Source organism: Staurois parvus, unplaced genomic scaffold (genome assembly GCF_062004578.1).
Source record: "Staurois parvus isolate SC_StPar_1 unplaced genomic scaffold, SC_StPar_1.0 ptg000034l, whole genome shotgun sequence".
Taxonomy (NCBI): Eukaryota; Metazoa; Chordata; class Amphibia; order Anura; family Ranidae; genus Staurois; species Staurois parvus.
In genome coordinates, this window is record NW_028317830.1 from 2,881,997 (window position 1) to 2,892,981 (window position 10,985).

General features: G+C 39.7%; 1 protein-coding gene across 1 annotated transcript in view; it reads right to left on the reverse strand.

Moving 5' to 3' along the window:
• The window catches only part of LOC149470704 (uromodulin-like), a 65,565-nt gene extending 58,848 nt beyond the window's left edge, over positions 1–6,717 (reverse strand). Inside the window, exons 1-2 of the mRNA XM_089661617.1 lie at positions 6,604–6,717; positions 2,451–2,474 (exon numbers count right to left, since the gene is read on the reverse strand). Of these exons, the coding sequence (XP_089517743.1) occupies positions 2,451–2,474; positions 6,604–6,667 (88 nt within the window). The 5' untranslated portion in view covers positions 6,668–6,717. The remainder of the gene's footprint in view (positions 1–2,450; positions 2,475–6,603) is intronic.
• Between the last annotated feature and the right edge of the window lie 4,268 nt (positions 6,718–10,985).

The following is a 10,985-nucleotide window of genomic DNA, read 5'->3' on the forward strand; positions in this document are numbered from 1 at the left end:
TTTAGTTTTATTCTATTCCATTCAATTCTAATCTATTCTATTTTTATTTTATCCTGTTCTTTTCTTTTCTATTCTATTCTTTTCTATTATATTCCTTTATTTTCTATTATATCTTATTGTTTTTGTATTTTCTAATATATTATATTCCATTCTATTTTAATCTATTCTATTATTTTATTTTCTATTCTATTCTTTTCTATTCCATTATTTCTATTCTATTTTATTTTATTTTTTTTCTGCTCTATTCTGTTTTACTATGTTCTATTCTTTTCAAAATTAAAATTTTGGAAGATGACTATATTCTTTCTATTTTATTCTATTCTTTTATTTTTAGTCTATTCTATTATTTACTTTCTATTCTTTTTATTATTCCATTTTTTTTATCTTCTATTCTATTCAATTACGTTCTGTTTTTCTCTTTTCTTTTCCACTATTTTCTACTCTATTCCTTTATTTTCTTTTCCAATCTTTTCTATTCCTGTATTTTCTGATCTATTTTATTCTATTATCTTCTATTCTATTCTATTTTACTCTTTTCTATTCTATTGTATTTTATTCTATTCTTTTTGAAATTTGAATTTCGGACAACAACGCTAATGCGCACAGTCTTTGCAGGAAATCAGCAATAGTCAGCAATATGTTTATATTTCAAATTTGTTTTCAAAATCGATTTTGAATTAGATTTGAATTTTGGATGAAATTTTGTTTTATTTCAAGTTTGTTTAACTATTTGAATAACAAAAATGTTGGAATTTTGTTTGAACAAAATGATCTGCACATACCTAGTGCTCTCCGTATCTAGTGCTCTCTGTATCTAGTGCTCTCCGTATCTAGTGCTCTCCGTATCTAGTGCTCTTCATACCTAGTGCTCTCCGTATCTATTGCTCTCCGTATCTATTGCTCTCCGTATCTATTGCTCTCCGTATCTATTGCTCTCTGTATCTAGTGCTCTTCATACCTAGTGCTCTCTGTATCTACTGCTCTCTGTATCTAGTGCTCTTCATACCTAGTGCTCTCTGTATCTACTGCTCTCTGTATCTAGTGCTCTTCATACCTAGTGCTCTCTGTATCTAGTGCTCTCCGTATCTAGTGCTCTCCGTATCTAGTGCTCTCCGTATCTAGTGCTCTCCGTATCTAGTGCTCTCCGTATCTAGTGCTCTTCGTACCTAGTGCTCTCCGTATCTAGTGCTCTGCATATCTAGTGTTCTCCGTATCTAGTGCTCTCCGTATCTAGTGCTCTCCATATATCTAGTGCTCTCTGTATCTAGTGCTCTCTGTATCTAGTGCTCTCCGTATCTAGTGCTCTCCGTATCTAGTGCTCTCCATATCTAGTGCTCTCCGTATCTAGTGCTCTTCATACCTAGTGCTCTCCGTATCTAGTGCTCTCCGTATCTAGTGCTTTCCGTATCTAGTGCTCTCCATATCTAGTGCTCTCCGTATCTAGTGCTCTCCGTATCTAGTGCTCTTCGTACCTAGTGCTCTCCGTATCTAGTGCTCTGCATATCTAGTGTTCTCCGTATCTAGTGCTCTCCGTATCTAGTGCTCTCCATATATCTAGTGCTCTCTGTATCTAGTGCTCTCTGTATCTAGTGCACTCCGTATCTAGTGCTCTCCGTATCTAGTGCTCTCCGTATCTAGTGCTCTCCGTATCTAGTGCTCTCTGTATCTAGTGTTCTCCGTATCTAGTGCTCTCCGTATCTAGTGCTCTCCATATATCTAGTGCTCTCTGTATCTAGTGCTCTCCGTATCTAGTGCTCTCCGTATCTAGTGCTCTCCGTATCTAGTGCTCTCCGTATCTAGTGTTCTCCGTATCTAGTGCTCTCCGTATCTAGTGCTCTCCATATATCTAGTGCTCTCTGTATCTAGTGCTCTCCGTATCTAGTGCACTCCGTATCTAGTGCTCTCCGTATCTAGTGCTCTCCGTATCTAGTGCTCTCCATATCTAGTGCTCTCCGTATCTAGTGCTCTTCATACTTAGTGCTCTCCGTATCTAGTGCTCTCCGTATCTAGTGCTCTCCGTATCTAGTGTACTCATGGATAGTGTGGAGTTCCTTTCCAGCTATCATATTACGCACCTTTGATTGAGGCTCTTTTTTTCCTCTCTAAGCTGCAGTGAAACACTCACTTTTATGTTTCTTCTTTTCACTGATTGCATGATTTCCTAACCTGTATATTTTTGTAGGTGAGGAGCCTACATCTTCCACATGGTAGAGGAATATTTTGGTTTAAGTGTTTTTCTTTCTATCACTGGATCACTATGACAGCCAGGCAAGAGGTATTCTCCAAAAGTGGTCAACAATGGCAGCCTTGATATTGGTGTCATTTCTACATTTGTAATGCATTTTATCATATCTACGGCATGTTTCATTACAAATAGCACCTCCCAGTCCTGACAGTATCCTCCATTTTTCATAAGAGAGTAAAACTCCGGAAAGAGAATTATAACTTACTGGAGCTCGGAGAGGTGGTGAACTCTGAAACAAGAAAAAAGAGTATAAACTGGAGAAAATAAACATTTAAAAAAAATAAAATGTATTATTGGATTAAAAGATGGAGCATTAAACTGAACATTTCCCTACGAATGGATACATTCCTGACATATATATATATTGCAACAGGGTCATTCTTAAGGAAATCTCCACCTTGTATCATAAAAAGCCAGCCTTGAGCTCCAGCCAGTGATTTTGTCTGGGCTGAGATGACTCCATTAGTTTGCAGGCTGGAGGACGTATTTCCTCAATATCCCCTCCTCCAGTGATCAGACTGTACATTGTAACACTGTAGAAAGTCATAAGGTAAGAGGCTGCATCAGGGGCTGATTTGTATCGACATTTATGAACACAGCCAAGAACTGCACAGGCACCAGGATTTGCATGATTGTGTCATCTCTGAGCCACCATCTCAGTCCAGGAAGGAGATGGCAACCCTGGATTGTGCCTGAACAAAGGTGCAAATGAAGGTATTGTCAGGGGGAGTACTGAGATCTCTGTGATGATAAATACCTGGAAGTGTAACAATGATACAGTACTGAGCACAGAGCAACATCTCTCAGGTTAGGTCTTCAGTCTCCTTTATAGCTCCTTCCTGACATCATTCTTAGAGAAAAAAACACCCGAAAGAGCTACAAACCCCCATCACTGACAAGAAGAATATTCCATCCGGCCCCATATTGGACCTTTAATCCCAAATTCTACATCATTTATAAACAGGAGTAAAAGAAAGGGTCCCAACACTGAATCTTGGGGTGCAAAACTAATAACAGTGAAACTTGGGGTACACCACTAATAACACTGCACCTTGGGGTGCACCACTAATAACACTGAACCTTGGGGTGCACCACTAATAACACTGAACCTTGGGGTACACCACTAATAACACTGAACCTTGGGGTGCAAAACTAATAACACTGAACCTTGGGGTACACCACTAATAACACTGAACCTTGGGGTACACCACTAATAACACTGAACCCTGGGGTGCACCACTAATAACACTGAACCTTGGGGTACACCACTAATAACACTGAGCCTTGGGGTGCAAAACTAATAACACTGAACCTTGGGGTACACCACTAATAACACTGAACCTTGGGGTACACCACTAATAACACTGAACCTTGGGGTACACCCCTAATAACAGTGAAACTTGGGGTACACCACTAATAACACTGATCCCTGGGGTACACCACTAATAACACTGAGCCTTGGGGTGCAAAACTAATAACACTGAACCTTGGGGTACACCACTAATAACAGTGAAACTTGGGGTACACCACTAATAACACTGAACCCTGGGGTACACCACTAATAACACTGAGCCTTGGGGTGCAAAACTAATAACACTGAAACCTGGGGTACCCCACTAAAAACACTGAACCTTGGGGTACACCACTAATAACACTGAACCCTGGGGTACACCATTAATAACACTGAACCCTGGGGTACACCACTAATAACACTGAACCTTGGGGTACCCCACTAATAACACTGAACCTTGGGGTACGCCACTAATAACACTGACTGAGCCTTGGGGTACACTACTAATAACACTGAACCTTGGGGTACCCCACTAATAACACTGAACCTTCGGGTACCCCACTAATAACACTGACTGAGCCTTGGGGTACACTACTAATAACACTGAACCTTGGGGTACACCACTAATAACACTGAACCTTGGGGTACCCCACTAATAACACTGAACCTTGGGGTACATCACTAATAACACTGAGCCTTGGGGTACACCACTAAGAACAATGAACCCTGGGGTACCCCACTAATAACACTGAACCTTGGGGTACACCACTAATAACACTGCACCTTGGGGTACCCCACTAATAACACTGAGCCTTGGGGTACCCCACTAATAACACTGAACCTTGGGGTACACCACTAATAACACTGAACCTTGGGGTCCACCACTAATAACACTGAACCCTGGGGTACACCACTGATAACACTGCACCATGGGGTACCCCACCAATAACACTGAACCTTGGGGTACACCACTAATAACACTGAACCTTAGGGAACACCACTAATAACACTGCACCTTGGGGTACCCCACCAATAACACTGAACCTTGGGGTACACCACTAATAACACTGAGTCTTGGGGTACACCACTAATAACACTGAGCCTTGGGGTACACCACTAATAACACTGAACCCTGGGGTACACCACTGATAACACTGCACCATGGGGTACCCCACCAATAACACTGAGCCTTGGGGTACCCCACTAATAACACTGAACCTTGGGGTACACCACTAATAACACTGAACCTTGGGGTACACCACTAATAACACTGAACCCTGGGGTACACCACTGATAACACTGCACCATGGGGTACCCCACCAATAACACTGAACCTTGGGGTACACCACTAATGACACTGAACCTTGGGGTACCCCACTAATAACACTGAACCTTAGGGAACACCACTAATAACACTGCACCTTGGGGTACCCCACCAATAACACTGAACCTTGGGGTACACCACTAATAACACTAAACCTTGGGGTACCCCACCCATAACACTGGACCTTAGGGAACACCACTAATAACACTGAACCTTGGGGTACCCCACCAATAACACTGAACCTTGGGGTACACAACTAATAACACTGCACCTTGGGGTACACCACTAATAACACTGAACCTTGGGGTACCCTACTAATAACACTGAGCCTTGGGGTACCCCACTAATAACACTGGACCTTAGGGAACACCACTAATAACACTGCACCTTGGGGTACCCCACCAATAACACTGAACCTTGGGGTACCCCACCAATAACACTGAGCCTTGGGGTACCCCACTAATAACACTGCACCTTGGGGTACCCCACCAATAACACTGAACCTTGGGGTACACCACTAATAACACTGAACCTTGGGGTACACCACTAATAACACTGAGTCTTGGGGTACCCCACCAATAACACTGAGCCTTGGGGTACCCCACTAATAACACTGAACCTTGGGGTACCCCACTATTAACACTGAACCTTGGAGTACCTCACTAATAACACTGAACCTTGGGGTACCCCACTAATAACACTGAACCTTGGGGTACACCACTAATGACACTGAACCTTGGGGTACCCCACTAATAACACTGAACCTTGGGGTACACCACTAATAACACTGAACCTTGGGATACCCCACTAATAACACTGAACCTTGGGGTACCCCACTAATAACACTGAACTATGGGATACCCCACTAATAACACTGAACCCTGGGGTACCCCACTAATAACACTGAACTATGGGGTACTTGGGGTAATATTATACCCACTATGGGCTTGAGCTCCCCATTCTCCTTCGTATTCACAGACGGTATTTGCGGCTTTGCCGGCCTGTTGGCCCCGGTCACCATCATTAGCTCTCTTGTAGGACGGCTGCATCTCACACTTTATTATTTACTCCTCATATATTTAAAGATTTCTCTTTCTCAGTCTATATGCTGTGCTGCAGATTTATGTGATTTCATACATACTTTGTTATATTATTATGTTTGCAGGGAACCTGACAAATGATATATAAAGTGGAATGGTGATGTGCCTTATATACATTCTAAGTGCTGGATCTGCATCTTCCTTGTTGGGTCAGTAGATGTTTTATTGATGCGTTTATTTCACGTACTTCTATAGTGCTGGCAATTTATGCAGCACCCTACATATATATTGTACATTCACATCAGTCCCCGCCCCCGAGGAGCATATAATCTAAGGTCTCTAACTCACATTCATATATACACTTACTAACACTTACTAGGGGCAATATTGACAGGATCCAATTCACCAACCAGCATGTCTTTGGAGTGTGGGAGGAAACTGGAGTACCTGGAGGAAACCCATGCAGGCACAAAGACAACATGCAAACTCCAGGCAGGTGGTGCCATGGTTGGGATTTGAACCAATGACCCTAGTGCTGCCAAGTGGACGAGCTAACCATTTAGCCGCTGTGCTGCCACATCCTTTATTGAGGAATGGATCTAGACCCTCCATATGGTGTCTGCCCTCCACCATCACTATGCCATAGACCTCCCCAACCCTCCCACCCAGGTTTAACCACATCGGTTGACTTGAATCTACTCACGGGCCATCCCATGGGGGGCACACAGCAGGACCAGGAGGAAGAGAAGAGGCATTGCCCTTCTCATTGTGGATTCTCTTTTCTGTATCGATCCTTCAACACAAACGTCTCCCAACAACGGCTTCTTCTCGAATGTGATCTCAACTTTACTGCTGCCCTTTTATAATGTCTATGTACAAAGGGAAAAGATATGCATTGTCCATTGGCACATTCCGAATGATATGAAATGTGGACTTCCTTGATTACTTTACCATTGTTGTGCCATCAAAATATGTCACCTTGTCCAAACTACTGTTAGCAAAGTTCGACTGTTGAGGTTTTGGGGTAAGTCTTTTACATATTTCCAATAACTGAGTTCCTTGAGCTGTCTGCAGGAATTGTAATAAAACATCTCTGTGAAGGTGAATAATGGAGATATTTACTACCCAGAAAAGAGAGAAACGAAACTATCAGCTACTTAAAAACTGCCTTTTGTTGCATACATTTGGAAGTAATACCAACCAATGTAAAGAGGAACAGGGATTTTAAGGTGTTCAAAAAGAATATGAAACATTCAGTCGTATAATAAAATCATCCGAATTTTATTTGTTACAATTTATCACATAAAAAACAACATCACATTTGTAGTTGTAGATGTTTAAAACCAACAAAGCGTTCCATGTGACTCAAAATTCAAAGTGCAACAATTCCCACTCAACATGTTTCACCAATTTCTTGGCTTCTTCAGGAGATTTAGAGATTATTGCATATAATTGCCATTAGGAAAAAATAAAGGTTATCAATAATCAAACGTAACCCCTCTCCCCCCCGACCAGGCCATTTTTTGCATTACGGTTCTGCATTAATTTAACTGACAATTGCGCGATCATGCAGCGCTGCACCCAAATGAAATTTAAGTCCTTTTATCCCTACAAATTGAGCTTTCTTTTGGTTGGATTTGATCGCCTGTGCGTTTTTTATGTTTTGCACCATAAACAAGAAAAGACCGAAAATTTTGAGAAAAAAACTATATTTTTGACTTTTTGCTATTAAACATGTTCAGTAAAATAATGTAAAAAATTTAATTTCGGCGTGTTTATTCCAAAATGTACTCTGCTCCGTGTCTTTGCTAAACAAAAAATACCAATACGTGTAAATTAATTGGTTGACGTGAAAATTATAGCGTTTATAATGGCGGTATAGATATTGGAATTCTTTTTTTTTTTTATTACTAATGGCGGCAATCAGCAACTTCTTAAACGACTGTTGAGGTTTCGGGGTAAGTCTGTTAAATATTTTCAATAACTGAGTTCCTTGACCTGTCTGCAGGAATTGTAATAAAACATCTCTGTGAAGGTGAATAATGGAGATATTTACTACCCAGAAAAGAGAGAAACGAAACTATCAGCTACTTAAAAACTGCCTATTGTTGCATATATTTGCAAGTAATACCAACCAATGTAAAGAGAAACAGGGATTTTAATGTGTTCAAAAAGAATATTAAACATTCAGTCGTATAATAAAATCATCAGAATTTTATTTGTTACAATTTATCACATAAAAAAACGACATCACATTTGTAGTTGTAGACGTTTAAAACCAACAAAGCGTTCCATGTGACTCAAAATTCAAAGTGCAACAATTCCCACTCAACATGTTTCACCAATTTCTTGGCTTCTTCAGGAGATTTAGAGATTATTGCATATAATTGCCATTAAGAAAAAATAAAGGTTATCAATAATCAAATTTACCCCCCTCCCTCCAGAGGATTTACTCCCCCCCCCCCCCCGACCAGGCCATTTTTTGCATTACAGTTCTGCATTAATTTAACTGACAATTGCGCGATCATGCAATGCTGCACCCAAACTAAATTTAAGTCCTTTTATCCCCACAAATTGAGCTTTCTTTTGATGGGATTTGATCGCCTGTGTGTTTTTTATTTCTTTGCACCATAAACAAGAAAAGACAGAAAATTTTGAGAAAAAAACAATATTTTTTACTTTTCGCTATTAACCTCCTTAGCGGTATTCCCGAGTGTAGCTCGGGGTAAAATTTCAATACCAAGAGCGGTAACCCCCCCGAGCTACACTCGGGCTTACCATGCGGCATTGCTCAGGGATTCCCTGCAGCACTTACCTTGTCCTTCGCTCCCGCGATGTGTCCCCTGCTGCGTCCCCGGCCATCTCCTCCGGCCGATGCCGGCATCCGGCTTCTGTGTTCCGGTCCCTGTGACGTCGGGACGTACGGGCACCGGAACCGGCGGGAAATTTGAAATTTTTAAAAAATGTTATTTTTGCTGTCATTGCTGTTTCAACCCATTTCACATACATTTTGTCCCGAGTGCTTTGTCCGGCGCCCTGCCTGCATTTTTACTGTTCTTTCTGCCTGGAAACTTAGAAAAGTCCATGGCGTCCAAAATGCGTCCCTTTACGTCAAAAGCAGTTTAAGAACAGCAATAGTAAATCAGAACCACTTGCAGAATTGGGTGATAATGATTCGTGGGGGAAATTCATCATCAGACACTGAAAACGATTTTGCGACTGAGCTCAGCGATGTGCGAATTTGCCTCTGTATTTCAAATTTCAGTGTTTTTGGTTTGATTATATTATTGAATTACATTTATTATTATTATATTATTATTTTTTATGATTATTTATTAAATTATAATTTATGATTTTGTGTTTCAAGTTTTATCCTCCCCGGGATGTTTACTAGACTCTTGTTCGGACAGATTTCAGGGAGTTATTCCTAAAAATTACAGCCTACAATAAAAAACTACATATTTCCATGCAAAAAAATGTACCGCTTTCAGCACAAAAAATCGGAAAGAATCAGACCGCCAGGGAGGTTAAACATGTTCAGTAAAATAATGTAAAAAATTTAATTTCAACATGTTTATTCCAAAATGTACTCTGCTCCGTGTCTTTGCTAAAAACAAATCCCAATACGTGTAAATTAATTGGTTTACGTGAAAGTTATAGCGTTTATAATGGCGGTATAGATATTGGAATTCTTTTTTTTTTTACTAGTAATGACAGCAATCAGCAACTTCTTAAACGACTGTTGAGGTTTCGGGGTAAGTCTGTTAAATATTTTCAGTAATTGAGTTCCTTGAGCTGTCTGCAGGAATTGTAATAAAACATCTCTGTGAAGGTGAATAATGGAGATATTTACTACCCAGAAAAGAGAGAAACGAAACTATCAGCTACTTAAAAACTGCCTTTTGTTGCATACATTTGCAAGTAATACCAACCAATGTAAAGAGAAACAGGGATTTTAAGGTGTTCAAAAAGAATATTAAACATTCAGTCGTATAATAAAATCATCCGAATTTTATTTGTTACAATTTATTACATAAAAAAACGACATCACATTTGTAGTTGTAGACGTTTAAAACCAACAAAGCGTTCCATGTGACTCAAAATTCAAAGTGCAACAATTCCCACTCAACAGGTTTCACCAATTTCTTGGCTTCTTCAGGAGATTTAGAGATTATTGCATATAATTGCCATTAGGAAAAAATAAAAGATATCAATAATCAAACTTATCCCCTTTTCCTCCAGAGGATTCCCCCCCCCCCCCATCCTGACCAGGCCATTTTTTGCATTACGGTTCTGCATTAATTTAACTGACAATTGCGCGATTATGCAGCGCTGCACCCAAATGAAATTTAAGTCCTTTTATCCCTACAAATTGAGCTTTCTTTTGGTTGGATTTGATCGCCTGTGCGTTTTTTATTTTTTGCACCATAAACAAGAAAAGACCGAAAATTTTGAGAAAAAAACTATATTTTTGACTTTTTGCTATTAAACATGTTCAGTAAAATAATGTAAAAAATTTAATTTCGGCGTGTTTATTCCAAAATGTACTCTGCTCCGTGTCTTTGCTAAACAAAAAATACCAATACGTGTAAATTAATTGGTTGACGTGAAAATTATAGCGTTTATAATGGCGGTATAGATATTGGAATTCTTTTTTTTTTTTATTACTAATGGCGGCAATCAGCAACTTCTTAAACGACTGTTGAGGTTTCGGGGTAAGTCTGTTAAATATTTTCAATAACTGAGTTCCTTGAGCTGTCTGCAGGAATTGTAATAAAACATCTCTGTGAAGGTGAATAATGGAGATATTTACTACCCAGAAAAGAGAGAAACAAAACTATCAGCTACTTAAAAACTGCCTTTTGTTGCATACATTTGCAAGTAATACCAACCAATGTAAAGAGAAACAGGGATTTTAAGGTGTTCAAAAAGAATATTAAACATTCAGTCATATAATAAAATCAGACAGAATTTTATTTGTTACAATTTATCACATAAAAAAACAACATCACATTTGTAGTTGTAAACATTTAAAACCAACAAAGCGTTCCATGTGACTCAAAATTCAAAGTGCAACAATTCCCA